At 40.7% G+C, this 25,931-nt stretch overlaps 1 protein-coding gene across 1 annotated transcript; it reads left to right on the top strand.

The window, feature by feature from the left end:
• Nucleotides 1–672: 672 nt before the first annotated feature.
• Nucleotides 673–13,794, top strand: TMED7 (transmembrane p24 trafficking protein 7). The gene is made up of 3 exons (XM_077911268.1): nt 673–1,143; nt 6,213–6,458; nt 10,765–13,794. The coding sequence occupies exons 1-3, from the start codon at nt 946–948 to the stop codon at nt 10,999–11,001; spliced, it is 681 nt and encodes a 226-aa protein (XP_077767394.1). The 5' UTR covers nt 673–945; the 3' UTR covers nt 11,002–13,794.
• Nucleotides 13,795–25,931: the final 12,137 nt, after the last annotated feature.

Genomic DNA, 25,931 nt, shown 5'->3' with positions numbered 1-25,931 from the left:
CCTGACTAGTGAAGGATCAAAAGACTTGCGTAATACGCTTAGCACAGTGCCTGATGATAAGGAGGGCTCAAATGATGTTTATTTTTCTTTAAAAAAAGCTGACTTAGTGCCTACTCTATCAAAAAAGTAAGGTACTTTTTGCAAGTCCTGAAGCCTTGTAATAACCCTCTGGGTTACGTAGTATTATCATTTTACAGATGCAAAAGTGAAGCTGAGAGGTCACACAGCCAGCGAATTGCACAGCAGGGATTAAAATTCCTGTAATTGTAGCGGTCCCAGAATTCAAACTCATGGTTAAACTGCTCACCCCAAATATTTGCTGTTATTTATGAGAAAGCTGTCAGCTCTCAACAACAAAGCGCCCTGCCACCGGTCACTAGCCCCCTGGGGCGGGACGCGCTCGCCGCCGCTCCCTGGGTGATGCTCTCTCGGAGCCGCACCTGCGGCGCAGCACGCCCCGCCTCTACCCCGGCAGGCCCCGCCCTTCGCTCCGGCCCCGCCCCCGCCCCCCGCCCCCGCCCCCGCCTCCGGCGCCGACGCGAGCCGAGCGGACGTCTCGCGAGCTTCCACGTACACACTGCAACGCCTCTCCCCCCGGCCGGGGGAGAGCACATCCGGGTTGCTGGAGCAGGTGCCTCAGGCCCCGCCCCCTCTCCCCAGGCTTTCGCCCCACTTCCGGCCGTCTCAGGCCTTTTCCGCCCGAACCCTGCCGGCCTTACCTCTGCCCCGTAGGTCGTTCGTGGCGCCGGGCCCTGGTCCCTTCGCACCGCTCGGCGGCGCCCAGCGGCTCGCCCCCGCGTCCCGAATCCCTCCGAGGCTCGGAGCGGCTCTGCCGTGCGTCTTCGCGGGCCTCCCGGGGCCGAGGCCTGCCGCGCGCGGGAGTCCGCGCAGACCCGACCCCGCGCCTCCCCGCAGCTCCGTTGAGGCCGCCGCCGTCGCCTCGGGATGCCGGGGCCGGGGTCCGCGCAGCGCTGGGCGGCCGCCGCGGGCCGTTGGGGCTGCAGGCTGCTCGCGATGCTGCTGCTGCTGCTGCCGCCGGGGCCCGGCGGCGCCTCAGAGATCACCTTCGAGCTGCCGGACAACGCCAAGCAGTGCTTCTACGAGGACATCACGCAGGGCACCAAGTGCACCCTCGAGTTCCAGGTACTCCGTGCTCTGCCAGCGCGGGGCCCCCAGGGCGCGGCTCCAGGGTCCGGGCCGCCGCCCGCTGGCCGACTCCCTCCTGTCTAGGTTTTTCCGTTCTTTGGCTGAGCCCGGAATCCCCTCTAGCGAGCTGATGTGGGGCGTTTGCCTTTCCTGTTCTAACCGTGGGGCGAGAGCCATTTTAGACCAGATAGGAAAATACGTGAATTCCAGAAATGCTTCGTGTCGCTGTGACTTCTTCCTTCCACGCTCGAATGCCCTTCACTTTAACGCCTGTTGAACTTTCTCCTTACCAGACTCTCCTTTTAACAAAAGTTCTGTTCTCTGGTGCTCAGTGTCCCGGCCGTTCCTCCCACTGATTCCACACCTCCGCTCTGATCAGATCGGAAGTACTGCCAATACCCCATTCCACTGCTTTTCACTTTCTCCATTGATGCTATTAGGACTTTGGTTGATTCTGTCCCTGTCACAGGAAGAGCTCCCCTCGAGGTTGAATGACCACCTGCCAAAGGTGTAGAACGAAGAGCTGTGATAAATGAGAGGCCCCTTTTCGTTTGGGGGATTTTATAGAAAACAAATTTTCTTTCTTTCCTTCTTTCTTTCAAGATTTTTATTTATTTATTTACTCATGAGAGATAGAAGCAGGCTTCCCGTGGGAAGCCTGATGCTGGACTCGATCCCAGGACCCTGGAATCACAACCTGAGCCAAAGGCAGTCGCTCAACCACTGAGCCACCCAGGCGTCCCAGAAAACACACTTTAATGGAATGTAGTTTCTTACGTGTGTGAAACACTCTTTATTTCCATCTTTCTCGGTAGCTGACTTAACATAGCAGAGCAGCTGTTGAGTGGTAGGTGCTGATGATACAAAAGTGGTTTGAGTGGTTTGGGTCACTGCCATCCTTGATTCCCCACCCATTGTACCCTTTTAGTTGTACCTGCTCATTCATTGAAACTGTGCTTTAAGAGCAGAAAATAGGGAGAAGCAGTCTGATCTTTGAGATCAATGAGGGCTTCCTTTAGGAAGTGATTTTAAGCTGAATTATAAAGGATCAGTGGTTAATGCTTTGGTATGGGGAGTGCGGGAATACCCATTGCAGGAGTGACTGGGTATTTGAGGACCATCGAAATCCAGTATAGTTGGGAATAAGGAGTCAGAGGGAGGGAGGTCAGGGGCCAGACCATGTGCCATGCTGGCCTAGTTAAGAATTTTGGTTTTTCGTAAGAGCATAGGAAAGCCGTCAAAGGGTTGTAAGCAGTGCAGTGCTGAGATCCAGGTACTTTTGGTAGCTGTATGGATATTAACTTGTGCAAGTAGAGTGTGTGTTAGAGTGTTGGAAGAGTAGCTGTAGAAGACTGATGAGGAGACTACTGTAGTTGTCCAGGCTTCTAGCGTGGTAGCTGTGAGGAAGGAGAATGTGAAGGGGGGATGCCTGGGTGGCTCAGTGGTTGAGCATCTACCTTGGGCTCATGTGATCCTAGGGTCCTGGAATCGAGTCCTGAATCGAGCTCCTTGCAGGGAGTCTGCTTCTCCCTATGCCTGTGTCTCTGCCTCTCTCTATGCATCATCAGTCAATCAATTATACATACATACATGCATTAGATAAATAAATAATATATAAATAAATCTTTAAGAAAAAAGTAAAGGGATTGGAGAGAAGTTAGTAAGTGAAATCAACAGGACCTCATGATGATTTGGCTACTGGTAGTAAAGAGAGGGAGGCTACAGATCACCCTTCAGTTTGTTTAACTTCACGGACTGGAGCCATGGACAGAAAAGAAGAGAATAGGAATTGTAATATAAAAATATGAGTGTATTTCAAGTGTCAGCATCAGACGCTGTGCTTGGTGCTGAGAATACTACCACTTCTATTCTGGGCTAAAAAAAAAAATAGCATCTGTTACGTAGCAGACAGTATGCTAAGTATTTCAGGTATGTTACTTAATTCTCAGGACAACTCGATATAGGAAATAGATGTAGTACTTCTGTTTTACTTATGAAGCTGAGGCTTTGAAAGCTTTAAACCCAAGGCCACAAAACTTAGCAAGTAGCAGAATCAGTATGCAGTCCTAGAGTAAATTCTTAATTCCTTTATTATATGTACCACATCATAGAGATGTTGCCGTGGGAGCAACTGAACTTGCCCTCTGGGAGCTTCCATGAACACACATGCAGTGTTCAATGCAACAGCGACAGTGCAGGCTGGGTACAGTGCTGGCCAAACAGGGAGGGATCGTCAAGGGAAAGGTGGCTGAGCTCATGTTTGAGCTTTGTCTAGGAGAAATAGGCATATTTCTACAAGATGGCATAGGGGAAAGGGCAGCATAGGCAAGTAGATGATGTTTATGAGACTCAGTTCCTGAAAACAGCTTGAGCCCACACTGAAATACAGTAATAGTGCCGCTTTGTAACTGTGGGTCCAGGGGCTTTAGAGGTTTGTCAGCATTGTTAATTGGTAATAGTGATATTGATGATTTACACCTGGCCTTGGTGACACCCTGCCTGCCCCCCCCCCCCCCCCCCCCCGAGTGCTGTTGAGACTGGTTATATAGCAGGAATACATCTATGTGACCGGCCAGATAGAAAAAACCCAGCCAAGCCTCAATTTGGGACTTGCTAGTTGCAAGATGTTTCTTGCACACTTGGGTAGTTCACAGTCTGAGAATCTGTGTCTGGCTCAATCTCCAATCTTCACAGAGGGAGCACAGAAGAACCCACTCCTAACCTCCCAACCTCTTTCTGTAAGACAGCTTTCGATTCTGATAGTTTATATTCTTTTCCTGTAACAAGCTGTAAATTTGTAAGCATTGTCATTTTGGGTCCTGATTCTGTAGCAGACAAGACCTGTTTAGCCTGCTGCTGTTCGTGCAGGTGTAAAACAAAGACTGGTTCAGAGAACTTCTGGCAGTCTGCTATTTTTGGAACACAGAGTAAGAGAGGTGAGGCTCCCTTGAAGGAGGTGCAGAGGAGTGGTACAGCATTGTTAACAGGTTTGGATTTTTCTGTAGGCCACAGGAATTGTGAAAGGTTTTAAGGGGATGGGGAGGTGGGGAGGTTGCCCCTCCTCCCCCAGACACGTGAGGAGAGGTGGCACTACTGACATCCAGAGGATGGAAACCCAAAAGGCTGCTGAATGTGCTGCAATGCACAGGGCAATACAGCCCCTTACCACAAAGAATTATCCAGCCTTATGTTAGCTGAGGCTGAGAACCCCTGGGTTAGAGAGAAGAGAGATCAGGTTGTGGGAAAACCTTTTAGGAAGCTGTGGCTTTAGTCTTGTCTAGACTGTGGATTAGGAATGGAAGAGATGGCTGAATTTGAGAGAGGTGGTAATGTCAATGTGAGAGCTGGACAGTTACGGACACTTAGTTCAGGATGATTCCTGGTCTCTAATTTACGTGACCAGACAGATTATGAAGGCTTCTCATTTTTATCTGAAACAAGATGATTTGTTTTAAAGGTTGATGGAGGAAAAGTGACATGGTGATCAGTTCTGGTCCTGTTCAGTATGTGTACATATTTGATTATTCAGAGTACAGCAGCCAAGCGTGAACACTTGGGTATATAAAAATGAAGTCATGATCTTCACCCAGAGGAAAGGTTGTTGACATTTGGAGAAGTGGTAAATGCCCAATTGTTAAGACACATTTTATGTCGAAACATTATATCCATATGTTAATATTTACATATTTTTGCAGCTTCCTAAGTACATAATTATATTTCATTTAATTATCAAGGTGATCTGGTGACATAGTACAGTTGTTCATCCTGTCTCCTAAGTGACAAAAGGTCACATTAGCAGCCAGTCCTTTGAAGTGCAGTTTGATCCCTGTTCTATGGACCTAGAATGTCAATACTATGCTAATGGAAAGAGTTCAAGCCTGAAAGTACAAACTTGTGGCCTTCCCCCATCTCGGAGTGGTTGGGAACCCTCTGAACCACGAGTCTTTTCCTTACATCTTTCCCAGCTTTTCACCCTGTGCCTTTTCATTTCCTACCTGTCCCTCCCTCCCTCTCCCCACTTTTCTCCCTGACTACTGCACCTGTCCCTGCTACCTCAGGAGAGATCTCCCTCTGCTTCTTCTGTGCAACCCAAGTGGCCTATAAATTGTAAGTGATTAAGCATAAGCGCTTGAAAAACAGCTCTAGAATCCTCTTGAGAACATTTCATTTATCCCCTGGCTTTCCTTTCAAACGTGCTTGCCCGAAAACACAAGCTCTCCAGATAAGCAGAAGATGTGTTTGCTTTTGTTTTGTCTGGTTTTGTTTTTGCTTTAATCACAAGTATACAAACAATATGGTTTAGTCCTTGATGTTTCTCAGGGAAACAAGCTTAAAATAATGGTAATACTCTTAGACTAGCCCACAAGTCTGTTCAGTTCATAATGTAGTTCAAAACAAAATATGTGTCACATTCCATGTAACTGACCTATAGCATCACTGAAGAAACAAATCTGACTGTAATTTGGCAATCAAATGAGTTAAAGTTCTCTGATAGAAACATGCTTGGGGTGTTAAGCCAAGGACTGACCTAATTCACCACTTCACCGCACTGTGCGTGTGTACTTGGATGGTGCTGATAGGAAACTAGGAGAGAACATTTGGGGAGGGAAAATACTCTAGACGATGAGCTTAAGGGTCATGAGTATGACTTTGGAATTCAGGTTCTGCCTCCGCCTTTTGCTAGATGAGCAGTCTTGGGGAGGTTGCTTATCTTAACTCTGTCTCTCAGTTTGTGAAATGGAGGGTGAAAACCCTCTCTTGTAGGGTCATTGGGCAAAGCAATTGATGTAAGACACCTCCCTTAATTAGAACAGTCATCTGGCTGATTAGCTAGTTCCCTCCTTCCTGTCATGAGGAAATTTGTTCAGTTTCTATAAAGCTTTAGTTAAACGGACTTGTGCCTCTTACATTCCATCCACTGCTGGAAATTAAAAAATGTAAAATTGCCTGTGTGATAGGAAAGTCTGTTGCCCATAGCCTTATTGTTATTTTAAGAGGAAATTTGGTTACTCTCTCAAACTTGTTACTTGCAGTGATATCTTCCTTTTTCCTCTCTCTCTTTATAGGTGATTACTGGCGGTCACTATGATGTAGACTGCCGATTAGAAGATCCCGATGGTAATGTGTTGTATAAAGAGATGAAGAAACAGTATGATAGCTTTACCTTCACAGCCTCCAAAAATGGGACATACAAATTTTGTTTTAGCAATGAATTTTCTACTTTCACACACAAAACCGTGTATTTTGATTTTCAAGTTGGAGAAGACCCACCTTTGTTTCCTAGCGAGAACCGAGTCAGCGCTCTTACCCAGGTAAATAAAAAGTCAGCTATATAGCGGTGTGGTTGAAGAGGGGGAAAGCATAAATTAATGTGCATTCACTATTGATGAACACAGAATTTTGAGACTTTTACACAATTTTTAAGATCTATCTTAATTCTTACAGTAGATTAAAAGCGTTTCACAGAGAACTTAGGGCATGTTTGGATCCACTGCTGGACTCAGCAGTTAAGTGCCTGCCTTTGGCCCAGGGTATGATCCTGGACTCCAGGATCGAGGCCCACATCAGGCCTCCCCTGCAGGGAGCCTGCTTCTCCCTCTGCCTGTCTGTCTGTCTCTCTCTCTCATGAATAAATAAATAAAATCTCTAAAAAAAAAAAGACAATCGTTAAAAGAGTTTATGAACTTTTCAGTTTGAAGAAAATAAGCCTTAAAATAGGAGGATCACTTCAATGGGAAAGGAAGTTGAGGAAGACTGGATAGTGCTCCAGCATTCTGAAACATTTGTTTTTAGTTCATGGAGGAATGTGAATTCATAACCTGGCAGGTTGCTATAACTGGAAACAAAATAATGCCTTTAATGATAAATAAATATGCCACAGGGTAGTGTTAAACCAAGATTTAGTGTTAATTCACGCTGCTATTAGAATAATGTTTGATGTAACTTAAAGTAAAATACTAATGATTAGAAGGAAGTCATCTAACAAATAGTTAAAGGGCACCGGGTGGCTCGGTTGGTTGGGGTGGTTAGCTCTTGATTTCGGCTCAGGTTGTAATCTGAGGTCTTGGGATAGAGCCCTGCATCAGGCTGCATGCCAGGCGGGATGTCTGCTTAAGGACTCTCTCTCCCTCTGCCCTTCCCCTCTAAATCCTCTAAATAAATAAATAAATAGATGATAGATAGATAGACAGATAGATGGATGGATGGATGGATGGATAGATAGATCTTTAAAAAAATAATTAAGGTAAAGGTAGATTGGATTTTATTTTGAGGAAGACCTTAATGACAAAAAGATAAGGAAAGAAGTTCGAAGTCAATGAACAGATGCTGCTCAGGTGATAAAAACGGCTATTTTCAGTTTTAATATAGTCTGAGCTTAGATTGTATGTAAAAGATACTCAATATTCAGAGGAATTACTTTTAATCCCCTTTTGTTAGAACCTTAAATTAGGTATTACATTGTTCCTGGGTTCTAGTTAGTCTGTTGGCAAAGTCATGTGGTGATAGAGGCAGTTTTTAATAATATGTAAGAGCCTTAATTCATAGACCTACTGTGAGCATTAGCAGGATGTATTCACTTGCTCTTACTTTCAGAAATGTTCTCTTATGTTAGCATCCTGTATGAATGGCACTTTGCTTTGTAAAAAGATTTTTCATTGGGACCCTTGATTATAACTTAACCTTTGTGAGTTTTAATGGTATAAGAAGGTAGCTTACCCTAAAAAACCTTAATAGGTAAAAGGAATGAGTGGTAATACAGCAGTTAGTATCTGTTAATCTCCTTTATTAATATCACATTTCTTTACTTTAGGCTTATTTTTCTCCTTAGCTAATAAGTCGCTGTGGTAGCGATACTTACAAAGCAGCTGTTCACACCTTAAAGTAGAGAAAATTACCAGCTGGTAAATGCAGAAAACGTATAGAGTTGTAAATCACCATTTTTCACCTATTAATAAAATAATGGATCTAGGGTAGACTGTGATAACTGGTCACTGCTAAAACCCTAGGTGAAAGGCTGAGGAGGAGATTTACAGTGACTGGATCAGACCAATATCACCTAAATCTAATGACTGTTCCAGATGGAGAGAGAATGGGGCATTGTGTATCTTCTGATAATATGCATTATCGAAGTATGCAACATTGCCCAGGAGGTGTTCCTACCCAGAGCACTACATCTGAATTCCTTCAAGTCTCTTGCTCCAACTAGCAGTGGATAAGAAAAACATAAGATGGAGGAACACCGTGAAGATACAGTCAGGAAAATCTAGGAAGTGGAAATGCAGCAGGACAAAGGACCCGATTTCTTCAACAGATGGGAAGGGAATAAGCAGGAAGAGAACCTAAAGATTCAAAGAGACTTAAAAGACACATCAACCAAATGATTGTGTCAAAGTTGTTTGGATTCTGATTTGGAAATAACTTTTGAAATATTTGGGGAAATTTGAACATTATATTGAAAACTTTAAATATTTTTTATTATTTTATATGTTGATAATGCTACTGGGGTTATATAGTGTTGCCTTTCAGAAATAATTATAAAGTATAAGAGTATTACTGAAATGGTAACACACCAGAGAGCTGCCTTAAGTTAATTGCAACAGGGAGGAAAATAGGAAAATACATGTTGGTGAAACAAGGTTAGCCATCCGTTAATTACTGACATGACCCCTCATTGTACCGTGCTCTTCTGGACATTGCCACCTAGAGTTTCCCTTTTTCCCTACATTTTCTTTTCTTTTTAAAGATTTTATTTCTTTATTCATGAGAGACACAGAGAGAGGGAGAGGCAGAGACACAGGCAGAGGGAGAAGCAGCCTTCCTACAGGGAGCCCGATGTGGGACTCAATCCCAGAACCCCAAGATCATACCCTGAACCAATGGCAGACACTCAACCACTGAGCCACCCAGGTACCCCCTGCCTACATTTTCTATCTCAAAAATCATATACATCCATGCAATTAGTCCCTTAATTTCTATCATTTTCTTTCATCCAGCACATCTTAACCCTTACTCCATGTTGGGCTTCAGGGAATTGTTAAACATTCAGAATTTGTGTCCTTGCTTTTATGCATACTTCCAGGGTTAGCATGCATACCACTTTAAGAATGCATAGAAAGTAGAGATCTGCCAGAAGCACCTCTGTAGCCTTCTACAACAAATTAGAAATCATTCATTATGGCACAGTTTTGTTAATCTTTGCTTCATAGGGACCTAAACAAAAGGAAGAACAGCAAAAACGTGAGTGTTCTAACAGATCCATGCAGTTTATGGACCACATAATTCTCACTTTCTAGATGTATTTTAATGGAATATTTTTATAAATGATTGCTTTCGTACTTACTTTGGTAGAACTTTATTAAATGCTTGAATTCTTTTCTAGTGTTTATATTCCTTCACTAAAATTAAGGAAAAAAATATTCCCAGAATCTTTTGAGAGATTCTGTGGATTTATTAGTAAAAAGAGGAAAAAAGTTGTAAAAGTCATAAGCACTTTAGGAGAAATGGGTCCAAATAACTTTGTGACGTAGAGGTCTTATAGTGACTGAGTTGGCTTAATGAGTTTTGGCATCCAAAAGGAGAGAGAGAAGCAGAAAGGAACATTGGAAGATTTGCTAAGATAAACTTCATTTCCTGGAGAATTTTCAGAATACAGGAAAGTAGTTATGTTGACCATCTTTCTCCCCTGCTTTCCACCCTCAGTGGCCCTCATCACTGTCCTGTGTCATAAAAATGTTTTTCCTTTGTATGGCCATACACAAATATGTCAATAGTTCCTTTCTTAATGATAAGGAAAAAAACACTTAGATTATTTTAAAAATTCTTAACACATGGTTTGTGATGGAGAATAAGTATAATTTAATGATAAAGTATATATTTCATCACTAGGATTTTTTCAGCAGTAGAAAAATAATAAACTCTGATGTATATAGAAAAAAAAGTTTAGACACTTAACCTTTCTGAAAGCAGATCGTGTGATCAGTGTGTAAAAAGGTAAGGTGCCACCTGGTGAAGGCTCAGACTGATGACGCATTGAAACTGAAACTTCCATCCTATTGACAGTAGTTCTGTTGGTTTGGTTGATGGCAGGAGAGGGGAGACTTATTTAGCAAATTGGTAAATTAAAACATGAAAGACATTGATGCTCTGACCTATCATGTTCAGACCCAAGTACTTTTAAAATAGTTAACTTTGCCTAATTCAATCTTGTTTTGGTGTCCTACTTGGTTTATTTTTGTAGGTATTTGGGCTTTGGTTTGTATTCTTCTTATCCATCAAATTTACTGACCTGCCATTGTCTTCCTCCTAATTTTTCCTGGTTGAGGAACCTGAACTTGAAACTCTGTAACCGCCAACCTTAACTAGAAAATGTTTCTGCAACTGTTAGCTTAGCGTTTCATCCATCTAGTTAGGACCTTACAGGTGCTGCAGCTATGGCTTCCCAAGTTGGGGGGCAAGTCATCCCAGTGGGGCCGAACAGGAGTGTGGCATTGCCAGGACCACAGGCATACATGAGTAAATGAGCAAGTGCCGGCTGAGTAGTGTGTGCCACTCAGAGGAGGCATTGAGGTCAAATTGAAAGATCAATTGGACATACTAACTGGAAGCATTTCTTTTTAGATGGAATCTGCCTGTGTCTCCATTCACGAAGCTCTAAAGTCTGTCATCGACTATCAGACTCATTTCCGTTTGAGAGAAGCTCAGGGCCGAAGCCGAGCAGAAGATCTAAATACCAGAGTGGCCTACTGGTCAGTAGGAGAAGCACTCATTCTCCTGGTGGTTAGCATAGGGCAGGTATTTCTCCTGAAAAGCTTTTTCTCAGATAAAAGAACCACCACAACTCGTGTTGGATCCTAACTACGTTTTGAGAATTGATGCACCATTGCCACCATACTATTGCTGTCCTCTAATTAATTTTAGGTACTGAAGAACTTAACATTGGCAACATTTTTAAACCTTACTCATACACTTGTTGGGGGGGGATGTACAGTGCATATCCCCAAACTGTGGAAAGGACACCTTTTTTTTATTTGTAAAGGTAGAAAAACTTCAGAACTTATTTTGGGCTATTCATGTTAAATAGTCAGCACCAATGATCTTTTCTTGGTTGTTTGTATCTACTCTTCGCACACTAAACTTTGGTATTTTGATTCCTTTTAGCCATTTAACAGTACTTGTCTTATAGGTAGTGGATATTTTAAAAACCTTCAATTCAATGTCTGTGTGTTGTGGAGGAAGAAAATTGCCTTTTAATTGTTTATAGTAAAGTTTTGTTTTTCCGAAAACCAAATGTGATTAACTGTAAGCCCAGGCCCTATTCTGCACTGTTTAATTTGGGGGTGGGGGGAGCCACCATGGAAATGTTAATTAATATTGATATAATTTTAAATTGATGCATCATGGTATAATTTATTTCTTGTTAGCTTGGAAAATGTCAGATTTTTGTTTTTTTTTGTGTTTGTTCTATGATTTATAAGCAGATATGTTCTTTTTTTTTTTTCATGAAGACATTCTTACCACAGGGAAAATAGTATGTTTCAATAGCATAACAGTTTATGACAGGCCTTAAAAATCAGACTGTTAAAAGAGGTAGAACAATTCCAGAATAACACAAGATTCTACAGGGGGAGGCAGATGAAATGAGAAAAGTTTTAGTAAGTTATCTGCACATACTACATTTTCAGTACTTTTACAAAGAAAAAAGATCTGTTTAATTTTAACATTTTGATTGGCTGATTCATGCCCTAATGTGGCTTCAATGTCTGAGTCATTCCTGGCTTAAATTAATACTTGTAGTATTTGTATCGTAAAAGTGCCATATATTTTGTCCTGATGACTGTGATGCACTGAGAAGTTTCTTTGTTTTTTTTTTTTTTTTCTTTCTTTCTTTCTTTCTTTAATTTTGTTTTGGTTTTTTGGTTTTCATTTGTTGTCTTGCTCATGTAGTTTGTACAATCTGGTTAGCCACCCTAAAATGATTTAAAACTTTAGAATGCCATGTGTTTCTTATTTGATAATCTTCATCAATTGTACTGCATTTAATGAATATTAAACAGTGCATATTCCATACACTATAGGGTTTAGACTGTGTTTGTATTTTATAATTTGCGTAGACTGAGCTGACTGAAATAAGATTTTTGTTCAGGTATTCAGAAGAGAATACAAGACAAATGCAAAACTGTATAGGTGTTTAAAGCTTTTCTGCTGGTAAAAAAAAAAAAAAAACTACAGCTGCTTTTTGCCATGCCTCCCTCCCCCACCCAAGAGTGATGAGTGCTGAACAAGACTGGCATATTGTAGAGATTCTGATAAGTGGTACGTAGAATGCTGATTAGATAGTATTTCTAGTCATTTATCACTATGGACTGAAAGTTAACTCTTAATGCTAAGCTGTCTCTAGCAGTCTTCAAAAAGCATATACACTTCTGCATATAAGAGCAAAACAGATTCAAGGTCATGCTTACTAATTTCAGATGCCACAGTGTAGCAGGGAATGAACATGTTTTCAGTCCTTTAATTCTAAAATTTCTGAAGACCAAAAAGTGACTCCTTAACCTGTTTATCAGAGGATTAGGAACTGAAGTTTAAGATTCTTGGGTTCTTGTCATGGAATTGTCCTGCAGCTTTATCAGTCCCTCTAGATTTAAATTTGAAAATTTTCAACACTGGTGGTAATGTGATCGATAAGCATGGGCATGTTCCATGTTCTTCTCTGGTTGCCTGTCTGCTCTGTCACATTCAGACACTTACCACCATAATTAAGCAGAGTCAGGTATGACCAATGCACCAAGTTTAGCATAGGTAATGCAGTCATTTGTTCTGTGCCTATCAAAACTTCACTAGAATCATACTACAAATAACTTTTGATTTGAAACTATTGAGATCTATTAAATTTTTCGAAATCACCACGGTTAACCTACTGTAGAATAGTAGAGACTTCGTCTAGTCTGTATGTAACTGGTTCAAGTTTGATGGCTGTCTATATTCAACCGAGTATGTATATATAAATGAGAAAATACATCTCTATCCAGACCTAAATGTTAAGAGCTTTTTTTTTCTTCCTCCTACTGTATAATTTGTAGCTCATCTTTTTTCTTTAATCCTTTCATAAGTTGTTGGAACAGTTTGAAGTTCCCAAATATTTATGTTTAGACAGATGGCTCAGAATATATATTTAACATCACTAGCTGTATATATTTTTAAAGTAAAATAAATAATGGAAAGGGACTTGATATACAAGTTTATTACTAAAATTTCAACTGTGTGAAGATCCATTTTAAGATATTACTTTGCTAATAATCAGAACATTCTTTTTTCTATTAAAGAAACAAATGGTTTGTGGTTCACAGCTTTCTTCCTGACTTGATAATCAACTTTGAAAATACAGTGAAGTTTTATTTGAAAGGTTTCATTTAGATCTCTGTACATCCATTTTTGCTTTGGTTTGTAAATGTGTAACATTTATAGTTAAGTAGGACAAAGCAGACCCTATGACTATTGTTTTAAAAAGTTAAGCAAGTTAATATATAAATAATTCAAAGGGGGTTTTCATTTACTTTCGAAAAGAAAAATTTCTCTAAACAGATGTTGGTTCTGCAGGATTGCACCAATCAATTCTTGTAGAATAAAAATAATCTTTCAACAAACCAACTTCGCTTGTCTCTGTCAGGATTTGTCTTTGTAAAGCTCCTTACAAACTTGCAGCTTGGGATACAATTTGTAGCAAGAGAGTGGTGGGGTTTTTTGTTTGTTTGTTTTTTTGTTTTTTAAGTAGGCTCCACGCCCAGGGTGGAACCCAGCTCAGGGCTGGATCTCACAACCCTGAGGTCAAGACCTGAGCTGAAATCAAGAGTTGGACTCTTAACCCACCCAGGTGCCCCGAGAGAGTGATTTTTATTTGGTATTTCATTTAAACATCTCAGGGGCTGGCTAAGAAAGATAAAGAAGAGGAATACCACCTTGAAACTACCTCCTTTTTAAACTTTTTGCATTTCTTACTGAAAGGCTGGGTGAATAGGAGTTAAGCCCTCAGTTCCTAAAAAGCCCTTTGTTTTCTTAAGGAAATTAACCTTAGGTTGTTTAATACCAAGTTTCCTCAAGCTTTTTTCTTTCCCTTCATAATGTAGTCGTACGGGACATTCTGGTTCCTGGCCAAAATTCAACAAAAGTAGCAGAGAAGTCCCAGTAAATATAGGCTAATATTTATTGAAAGCTTACCATGTGTCAGGTGCTGTGCTAAGTATTTTACCTGTATCCACACATTTCATCTTTGCAATAATCTTGTGAATTAAGGATATCCTCCTCATTTCATAGATGAGGAGACAGAGGCATAAATGGGTTAAGGAGCCTTCGTACACCTCAGTAATGAGCAGAGGCAGTGTGACCATAGCAGTCTGGCTCCAGAGCCTCTCCTCCAACCACTGCAGCACTGCCTTACAAGCACCAATTAAGGGTAGATTTCAGAAGGCTTAGCTATCTTGATTTCAGTATAGCTCAACAGAAGTTCAGGGCTTTGGCTTTAGAGTCACAGCCAAGTTCAGATTACAGTTGTATGACCTCACACAAATGATTTTAACAACTATTTCTGTTTCTTTATCACTAAGGTAATATCTACTATAATGAGAATCAAATGAGGTGTTTATGAAACACTTAGGATCAGTGCCTATCAAATATAAGCACTTAATAAATAGCTATATTTTTCTCATGGGTCAAATTCTAGTCTCTTGATCTTTAGTTTCCAAAGTTTTTACTGTAGGTTCTATTCATATGGCTCTTAAGTAATATGTAACACAAACGTGAAAGCATTCATCGATCATGTACTCAGTAGTCTGCTAGAAGTTTCAAAAATGAATAAGATAGTCTTGACCACCGGGAACTTAGTTGAGGGAGATAGGATAGCTCTATGAGCAACTTATATTCCATAAGTAGTGAAGCGGAATCGACTGGGAGAGTCTTTAGACATTCTAGGATGCTAGATGTGAAAGAGAATATATGGATCAGAAGACTTACTCCCGAGAAAGGAGTTTAACATTGTCTCCTCATAGGGGAACCCGTGGTTGTCTCGCTAGGCCAGTGATTAAGTGGATTAATCTCTAATTCAGGGATATGGACTATTAGCCAGTCTCCATTGCTACATATTGAAAAAAACTGTTCTTTAACTTTGTTAATAATAAAAGTGTTGTTTGATCAAACTTCTCTGTCATGGTTGTTTCCAGATTCTGGGGGAAAATACAAGGATGTTATCTGTAAACTAGCAAATGTGCTGTCTTTCAGTTCCCATTTCTCCATTTTATCCATAAGATATTAGAAGTGATCATATTACTTGGCTGGAATCAAGATATATAGAAGTAACACTGGTCTGGCACAATCTGTTTTAGTGATGTTAATTACTAGATGTTAATTACTATTCCTTTAAAAAGAAAAGGCAACACCAGAATTTGAGAATTAATGGTTCAAAGAGTAAAATCCACTCAATCCCACCATCCACCTAGATGTATTTTGGTTACCTTTATAGATACTTGTATGTATTTTAAAGAACTGGTTTTATATTCCCTGAATCAAATTTTAAACATAAAATTGTGAAATTGACATAATACAGAAGTTATTAAATATGTATAATTTAAAGAGAACATAAAGCACACATTCATATAACCAATGCATAGGTTAAATGCAACATTGCCAGTACCATAGAAGGCTTCTGTGTGTCCTTTCTTGATCACATCCTGAACTTCCCCACTAGACATAACGATGTTTGGCTGGTAATAGAAATAATTTTCTTATTTTTCTTTTTTTTTTTTTATCAGTTACGTGTAGTAGTTCTTCTCAAACTACTTTTTTTTTTTTTTAGATTACTTATTTGAGCAGGAGTGGAGGGTCTTCCGTGGACTTCCAGAAAGTGGTGGGGCGTGCACCACCTTCTTCCCAGGTGCACCTCAGTTACAGTCACTGGTAACGAGAGATTGGAGGCCTCGAGTGTATTAGCCTGGAGCCAGCAGTTCCACGTCACTGCCCCTTTGCCAAGCCTATGTGCAATACCCCCTCGGTGCTTTAGTGCGAGAAGCCCATTCCAAGAAGCATGGGGATGTCCTCTTTAGGTTTTAGGAGTTAGGATCAAGGCCAGGGAAAAACTGGCCTGTGGCTTTTTTTTTTTTTTTTTTTTTTTTTTTACATTTATCTTTACCATTTTACCTGTGTATATCCTTTTAGTTCCTGAGTGACTGAAACACCAATACTTTCATGACTTTTTAATTTGCACTTTATTTTTTTCCTTCCACAATTGTTCTCTGGACAGCTGTGGGTATGAGTGCTGGAGCTCGATGAGGAGAAGCGCCCTGTCCATCCTCTATCCCCAGCCCTCCTCCCCCACTTTCCAGCCTGCTGTTCCAAGAGCTCAAGGGAGGTGGAATTCACAGGCCAGGGCGCATCTTTTATTTATTTATTTATGTTGCCCAACAGAACTTGATTGTAAATAAAAAAGAAATCTGTTACATACTTTAAAAAAAAATAAAAGATTACTTATTTGAGAGAGAGCATGAAGGGGGGCAGGGCAGAGGGAGAGGGAGAGAGAAACTTTAGCATATTCTGTGCTGAGTGAGGAGCCGGATGAGGGGCTCCCACCCTATGACCTTGAGATCAGGACCAGACCCAAAACCAAGAGTCAGGCACTTAAGTGACTACACCACCCAGGCGCCCCTGAAACCACTTTTTAAAAAAAACTTCCAAACCATCACAAGCTGATCCTTGTAAATACAAAATCACATGCTTGAATATTTTGGCACTATTAAATTACTATTAGCCTTTTAACTGCCTACTTTCTAGGCATATTTCTGTTCTCTTTTTGTGCTTATCTCTTCTTCAACCAGTAACAGTTCAGTATGGCCTTGTAGACCACACTTTGAATAGTCCTGAAGTTTATGCTCCTGAAAGATAGTCTAAGAAAAATATCAGGCAAAAGTAAACTTCAGTAAAGTTCTTTTTTTTTTTTTTTTAAGATTTTATTTATTTGAGAGAGATGGTGAAAGAGAGAGCATAAGCAGGGGGGAGTGGCAGAGGGAGGGGAGAAGCCAGCTCCCTGCTGAGCCTGATTTGGGGCTCCATCCCAGGACCCTCAGATCATGACCTGAGCCAAAGGCAGATGCTTAACCAACTGAGCCACCCAGGGTCCCTTTAATGAAGCTTAATAGAGTATTAGATCCTATTTAATAATTAGAATAGTACATGTATTTTCCTTTGACTGTTTTGCTAAGTCATCCCTGTTGATGCTCATGGCTGTGGTGGTTTTCTCTTACTGTGTATCTGTCCATTATATGAGGACACTGCAGTGTGTGTCTCTTCTGCTGTGCTAGCACCTAGACTGTCACAAAGTGATGAACATTTTTTTTAAAGATTTTATGCATTTGAAAGAGAGAGTGAGCATGAGCAGGAGGGGAGGAGCAAAGGGAGGAGGGAGAAGCAGGCTCCCTACTGAGCAGGGAGCCCAGCAAAGGGCTCTATCTGACCTGGGAACCCAGAGGATCATGACGTGAGCTGAAGGCCGACACTTACCCAGCTGAGCCATCCAGATGCCCCTCAAAGAACATTCTTACATATCTCTCCTATTGCATATGTGTAGGATCTCTCGAGAATACATCCAGGAGTAGAACTGTTTGCATACGAAGTGTGTATCTTCACCTCCACCTGGTCCTAACTAACTCTTCTCATAGCAATCGATGCCTTGACAGCAGCAATGGGAAGGCTCTGCATTTGGTATTCTCAGACTTGAAGATTTTGGAAAATCTCCAGGGCATAAAATGAAAAGGCAAAACTAAAGAATTTGAGAAATAATAATGCAAAGAATACAATCCACCATAATCCCACCATTTTAATGTATTTCAGTTACTTTTTTAGAGCCATGTATATGTTGTGAAAGACAACATTTGTCATTTGTGTATTTGACCTCAGTGTTGTGTAATTTGCATTTCCATGAGATTCATTTGTTTACTCCTGGCTTTGCTTACCCTTTGATTTTCTTTTATAAAGTCCCTGTTCAAATCTTTTGCTTGTTTTAAAAAATGGGATTGTTCGAGACTTTTTTGGTTAACAGGACGCCCTTATAAATTCAGGAGGCCAATCCTTTGGTTATAACTTTCAAATATTTTCTCAGTCTGTTTATCTTTCTAATCCTAATGAAATGTTTCAGTTTTTTTCTGTATTGTTGGTATTTTTATGTCTTGCTGAAGAAATTCGTCTCCATCTTGGAGTCATGATTATCTTCTTTTGTACTGTGTTCTAAAATATGTACAGTTTTATGTTCTATAGGATAAGGTAAATAACATGGTTATTATTATTTTTTTAATTCCTTGAAAACTCATTTTTCTCTGTTGATTGCCGTACCAGTTCTGTCATCTATCTATAAATGCCCATTTTACCTGAGTCTGTTTCTGGGCTCTTCATTGTTACATTGGTCCATCTCTCTGTACATCAGTAACATATTGCCTTAACTACAACAAATTTTAAAATTCTCGATGTCTGGTAAAACAAGTCTTTATACCTTTTTCTCCAAGATTTGAGCTGTCATCTATCCTTTGCATATTTGTACAACGTTTGGAATTAATGCAACTTTCTTTTTTTTTTTTTTTTTTAAGATTTTATATATTTATTTGAGAGAGACTGACTGAGAAAGAGCACAAGCCAGTGGGGAGAGGCAGAGGAGAAGCAGATGCTTAACCAACTGCACCTCCCAGGCACCCCAGTGCAAGTTTCAACTAAACAAAATATTCCGTCACACTTCTGTATTACTGTCATGGATATTTAGCTCATGTTCTCAACTTTCTAGTCATATATATATATATATATATATATATATATATATATATATCCATCCACCTGGATGGCTCAATAGGTTAAGTATCTGCCTTCAGCTCAGGTCATGATCTCAGTATCCTGGGATCAAGGCGCACATCAGGCTCTCTGCTCAGCAGGGAACCTGTTTCTCCCTATTTCTTTCAAATAAATAAATAAAATCTTAAAAACCTGTAGATATCCTTCTAAATGCTACTTTAGCTGTATGTTCATTTATCTATGCTCTGTGACAAGTGTCTGACCATCAATCTACCCATCTAAAAACAGCGTTCTTCTATTATGACCCAGTACCTATGGGTCTAGAGTCGGCCCACGGCTTAGCTGGGTCCTTGTTCAGGGGCTCACAAGGCTTCATCAGGTAGGTTCTCAGCTGGAGCTTGGGGCCCTTTTCCACACTCATTGGGTTGTTGACAAAATCCAATTCCTTGCAGCCCTCCGCCACTAGAGGCTGCCTCTCCATATAAGTAGATCATGTCTTGACTGCTGCTTCCAAACCATCAGGAGAGACTCTGCTTGGAGTCTCTTTCAGATAGGCCAGCCAGGGTTCACCTGATTAGGTCACAACCACCCATGATCTTCCTTTTGACTAACTCAACACCAGCAGAATAGGAACAGTAATTGCATCTCCAGAATCTTTTCACCTTTGCCATATCTGTTGGTAAGAAGCAAGTTAATAGGTTCTGCCCTCACGAGGGGATGGTTATGGGGATGAGGAGGGAATGCAGAGGCCACCTAGAAATTCTGCCTTTCATAAACTCCATTCCTACATGTCTAGGTATCTGTTTTAGTTACTTATTTCAAAGAATTTTCTGATTTCATCATTACTTGTAACTTGACCCACAGATATTATTTGGAAGTATAGTTCTTAATTTCCAGAGATAGCTATCTAAGCTGTAATTGCAATGTTATTGGAGAACATATTCTCTGTGTGAGAATTCTTTGACACTTGTTGCCTTATGACTCCATTTACTTCCCTCTTAATTTATATGTTGTCGGGCAGCCTGGGTGGCTCAGCGGTTTAGTGCCGCCTTTGGCCCAGGGCGTGATCCTGGAGACCCGGAATCGAGTCCCATGTCGGGCTCCCTGCATGGAGCCTGCTTATCCCTCTGCCTGTGTCTCTGCCTCTGTGTGTGTGTGTGTGTGTCTCATGAATTAATAGATAAAATCTTAAAAAAAATTTATATGTTGTCATATATTCTGTATCTTTAAATATAAGTCATTACTATTGTATAGTCAGCATTCATTTAGGTTTCCCCATATATTTGCCATCTTTTTTGCTCTCTGTTCCTTGGCTGTGTCTTTGAGCTACTGTCTGGAATAATTTAGTGCAGTTCAGCTGGTGGCAGATTCACTTCAAATTTTTTTTTTTAATGTCTATATTTTACCTTCATTCTTAACAGGAAATTTTTTCTGAGCCTAAAATTCTCTTTGGGTGAAGATCTTGAAGATCTCTTCCCATTGTCTTCTGGGTTCTGTATCGTTGCTATGAAGAAACCAACTATTAGTCTCTTGTTCATTGAAACTAATGGAATCTTTTTCCTCTGGCTGTTTTCTTTATATTACTTCTCTGCAGTTTTATTATGCTGTGTCTAAGTGATGATTTCATTTTATTTTTCCACTTGGGTTTTGTTTGGCATCTCGGATATGAATCAAATGTGCAACACCTGTACTTGGATTCTCCACCTCAATGTTAGGTGACTCAAGGAGTTCCAGGTGATCCCCTAATGATACATACCCTTTTATCAACGAGTGACTCATTTATTCATTCAAAAACTATTCAGTGCCAAGTATGTTCTATGCTTTTTCCCTAGAAATAGGGATTCACAGATAAACAAGAGCTTCCTGTTTTCTTCCAGGAGACAGACAAATCAGTTTTCATATGAGAGGTTTTTGACCTGGGGTAATTTACCCTTCAAATGACTGACAAGATTTTACATACACCTTCAGTCTTCTGGAGAGTTTGTGGTTTACATCATATTCTGGAAGGAGTCCGTGACTCAAGTACATTTAAAAAATCACTGCTCTATGTGATATTAGAGTAATTTTAGCTTTCTCATATAATAAAAAGATTTAAATTCTACGCCCAATTTGTTATTTATCTTGCATTGTGGGAATTGGAGGGCTGAGTGTTGATTAGCTTTACATGAAATTTCTACCATTCAATAGATGTTTGACTAAATGTCTACTGTGTGCTAGGCAATGGGGGTCCTGACATAAATATGATCATTTCTATCCTCAAGGCATCTGGGCACAGACTCTAAAAGTTATCTTACCTGAAAGTAGTAGTTCTCAAACACTTATGATATAAGAATCAACTAGTCTACTTGTAAAATACTGATTTTCCGCAGGTTCCTTCCTGAGGAAAGTCCCTGAGACTTTGATACAGTAGTTCTAGAATGAATCATAGAAATCTCCCCAAGGATTCTGATGAAGTGTTGTTATACTACATTCTGAGAATAGTAAACTCTTTTGTAATACTATGTGCCTACTGTTCTTTTTTTTTTAAGATTTATTTATTCATGAGAGACACAGAGAGTCAGAGACACAGGCAGAGGGAGAAGCAGGCTTCCTGTGGAGAGCCCAGTGTGGGACTTGATCCCAGAATCCCAGGATCAAGACCTGAGTCAAAGGCATTCAACCACTGAGCCACCCAGGTGCCGTGTGCCTGCTGTTCTAGGTTCTACATTCATGCTATATAATTTATTTTCTCCTCCGAACAGTGCTTGACCACCATTGTACCAATTGAGAAACCGAAACACAGAACAGTTAAGTTGGTTTGCAGATAGTCACGGAATTAGCACTAGAACCAGGGTTGGAGGTGCAGGTATCTACAGGGACAGGCTTGTGTCTCCTTGTGTATATGTAGCTTCTCAGTCATGCAGAGATATGTGAAGAGCTTATCCTGACCCTCAGTGGCTCTCATTTCCAGGATCTGTTAAATGTCTGGCTAGTCCACTGGTCTACTGCTCACTTCAAATGAGTCCATGACTCCATGTTGACAGAGATATTTATTTATTTATTTATTTATTTATTTATTTATTTATTCCTCCCTCCCAACTTTGCAATTTTTATTACCAGTACCATTAGGAATGGACTTTTATTTTGCCGTCCATGGCAAGTCAAGTTAGCTCTCTCCAGCATTGGAGCTCCTGGCTTTCAGTGTCAGCCTCAGTCTGGTAGCAATGTGGCACCAATGGGGAGTCTGCAGGGGTTGATCAAAATACCTAGGCTCCCACTATTCCTGCCCAAAATTCTCAGGATTTATTTTATAAAATGAATAAGTGATCCTCAATTTGTTGTTTGCCTTTGGTCATTTTCCAGAGTCCTCGGATGATTGGTTTGACTATTTTTTCCGGTTTACTTTTTTTTTGATGGTGCAGGCAGTGGGGCGGTGAGAGTTGACATCTTCACTCCATCATGACTAAAATCCCACCTATCCATTTTGTCAGGTCTGGGATTTGATTTTACCGCATTTACCATCTAATAAATTAGCCTGTTACTGTTTCATGGATGCTGGCAGAAAACACAAGACTCCCAGAACAGAAACAAAGGACTTGGTTACCCATGGCACAGCAAAGAGCACTACTGTCAGTGTATTTGCAGTGGTTCTTGTTCACAAGTCCTGTGGGGGTGACATGAAGAGGTGTAGGTGGATGCTCCATATGCACTGTGTGGGTGTCATATCTGAGGAACACAGAGCTTGAGGAACCCACCACTTGAGGAACCCACCACTTTTATAGCAAGCAGTAAGCAAATCTGTTCTTTGTCCTGGAGGTAGGCATCACCTCATATCACAAGATTGCTCACTATAAACAGCAGCCTGGGGCAGCCCCGGTGGCTCAGCAGTTTAGCTATGCCTTCCGCCCAGGGTGTGATCCTGGAGATCCGGGATTAAGTCCCACGTTGGGTTCCCAGCATGGATCCTCTGCCTGTGTCTCTGCCTCTGTCTCAATCTGTGTCATGAATAAATAAATAAAATCTTTAAAAACAACAACAACAACAACAAAACAGCAGCCTGGGAAATGGTTCAGGTAAAGAGCAGTCATGGTCTTGCATTCTTGATGTACCCAGTGTTGGGGCCAGGCGGGAAGGGAAACTCCTCAAGGTGGCGGATACGGCAAAATGGCTGAGGTTCCTGTCACCACCTCCACTTGGGACGCCAATGGACCAATGACCTGCTGACAGCTTGAGCAGACCCTTACACCTCTCCTTTGGACTTCCCCAACCGAACCCAATGCCCTTCAAACCCCAGAGGAGGAAGTCACCTTTGACTGGTCGAATTGCAATCCTTCCTTTGCATAGTGAGGGTCACTCTGACTGGTTGGATTGCAATCCTTCCTTTGCATATGAGCCAACCAATAGAAAACCGTTCTGCCTTACAACGTTATGTAAACCCCCGACCACCTTGTCTTGGCGCGACTTCCCCGACTCACTCTCTTTCCCCCGTGAGTCGTGGAACCTCGCCCGAGGGTGCCTGCAATAAAATCTGTTCTTGGACCCTCGCTTGCCTTGGCGGTCTCATTTCCATCTAGTTACTAAAAAACTTAACACCCAGCAAGACGTGGAGGAACACAAGAGACACATGACAGCTATCTCTCCCAGTTCATTTTACCTGGTTGATTGGAATAAAATTTTTTTAAATTTATTTTATTTTATTTATTTATTTATTTTTTTTTTGGAATAAAATTTTTAATGTCTTTCATCTTTTAAATTTCTTATGATCTTTAGCAATATTTCCTTTTTCCTTCTAGTATTATTTGTGCCTTTCTGCTCTTTTTTCCTGAGTACTTTTTACCAGTAGCTTATTGATTTTATTAGTCTTTTCAAAGAACCATCTTTTGCTCTTGTTGATCCTCGGGTACTTTTATCTGCTTCTTTGATTTCTGGTCTTATTTTCATTATTTCCATTTTTTTTTTCTTTATTTTGATTTCATTTCCTGTCCCTCCCCCCTCCCCAACTTCTTGATATAGATGCTTAGATAGTTGATTCTCTGGGTTTGTTTTTCTAATATGTACTTTTAAGACAAGAAATTCCCCTTTAGTTATATTTTTTAGTTATGTCCCACAAGGTTTGATATATAGTATTTTAAGTAACATCCAGACCAAAATATTTTATGATTTTTTTGACCCATCAGTTATTTTGAAATGTTTAATTTTAAACACAGGGATTTTTCTAGTTATCTTTTTGTTTTTCACACTAATACCTAGGTGGTCAGAGAACATAATTCTGTATTTCACTCTTTTTTGTTTTGATTTTTCTTTGTTGAGATGTGCCCTATGGCCAGAAATATGGTCTAATTTTGTTAATGTCTGATTTTGTTAATGTTCCCTGTGTATTTGAATACGCGTTCTGAAATTGTATTGGATGCTATAATTTATTTTATTTTTTTTAAAGATTTTATTTATTTATTCATGATAGTCACAGAGAGAGAGAGAGGCAGAGACATAGGCAGAGGGAGAGGGAGAGGGAGAAGCAGGCTCCATGCAGGGAGCCCAACGTGGGATTCGATCCCGGGTCTCCAGGATCCTGCCCTGGGCCAAAGGCAGGTGCTAAACCGCTGCGCCACCCAGGGATCCCCGGATGCTATAATTTAAAGGTAGGTCAATCAGGTCAAGTTCATTAATCATGTTCAAGTCATTTCTACTTTCACTGAGTTATGTGTGCATGTGCTGAGCATATGTTAGATATCCAGAGAAATGGTAGAGAAAGCTAAAGAAGTCAGAGGTTCAAGACCTTGAAAACAGCAGCATTTAATGCCAAGCATTTCAACGGTGTGAAGCCACAGGAAAAACATTTTACATGTCACAGAAACCATCTCTTCTCTCATTTAATTAGCACTCTCCCCACTTTGCTTATTTCATTCATTCATCATTACCAATGAATGGATCTTAAGTTGCCTTACTTGTTCTTATGTCTGTCTTGGACTAGACGGCAAAATCTCCATGAGGACTGGAACCACATGTGTTTTCTTGACACTATATCCCTCCTGCTGAGCACACAGATGATACCAAATATTTGTGGCATAAATGATCGGTGCATTTTCCTGAAATGTATACTTGATAATTTGGGAAGAAAATTAAAGTACTTAAACTCATAACCAATTTAACATATTTTCTTCGCACACCATGTGAATATGAAGAACAATGCAAAATTTGGATCAATTTATTTTTTTTTCAAAGATTTTATTTATTCATGATAGACTTAGAGGGAGAAAGAGGCAGAGGCACAGGCAGAGGGAGAAGCAGGCTCCATGGAGGGAGCCCGATGTGGGACTTGATCTCAGGACTCCAGGATCGCGCCCTGGGCTGAAGGCAGGCGCTAAACCGCTGAGCCATCCAGGGATCCCCTTGAATCAATTTAAAGTATAAAATGGAGCAATTCCAGTAAAATTTGCCCTTGACGTTGGTGACTCTGGGTTTATTTATGCATGCCACAGGCGTGGTGAATGGGGAAATGTTTATCGCACTTGTAATTCGCATTATTTCAGTGAATAAATGGAAAAGCACTGATTTGAAGCGTTGTCAGATGAAGTACAAGCAGAGGAAATTTTGGCAGGGAGTAGGGACTGCCTGGGAATTAAAAATATGGAGGTGGACAGAATTTCTGAACTGGGTTGGTAGGATAAAACTAGGATGGGGGGACTTGAGATTGATAGGGTAGAATTAGGTATTTGGTTTCATAAGGCTTTTTTTAAAAAAATATTTTATTTATTTATTCATGATAGACATATATAGAGAGAGGTAGACACAGGCCGACGGAGAAGCAGGGATTCCGCCCCCCCCTCTTTTTTTTTTAAGATTTTATTTATTTATTCATGAGAGGCACAGAGAGAGTGTGTGAAGCAGGCTCCTTGCGGGGAGCCCGACCTGGGACCGATCCCGCGTCCCCAGGATCACACCCTGAGCTGAAGGCGGCGCTAAACCGCTGGGCCGCCGGGGCTGCCCTT

This window comes from Canis aureus, chromosome 10 (assembly GCF_053574225.1).
Source record: "Canis aureus isolate CA01 chromosome 10, VMU_Caureus_v.1.0, whole genome shotgun sequence".
Taxonomy (NCBI): domain Eukaryota; kingdom Metazoa; phylum Chordata; class Mammalia; order Carnivora; family Canidae; genus Canis; species Canis aureus.
Note: the sequence above shows the minus strand (reverse complement) of the source record. Positions and strands in the feature narration are given on the sequence as shown.

Excerpts from the sequence above, each read along its gene's own strand:
- TMED7 (XM_077911268.1), top strand. The coding sequence starts at position 946 with ATGCCGGGGCCGGGGTCCGCGCAGCGCTGGGCGGCCGCCGCGGGCCGT. Across the intron at positions 1,144-6,212 it reads AGTGCACCCTCGAGTTCCAG|GTGATTACTGGCGGTCACTA; the intron begins GTACTCCGTGCT and ends CTCTCTTTATAG. Across the intron at positions 6,459-10,764 it reads GAGTCAGCGCTCTTACCCAG|ATGGAATCTGCCTGTGTCTC; the intron begins GTAAATAAAAAG and ends ATTTCTTTTTAG.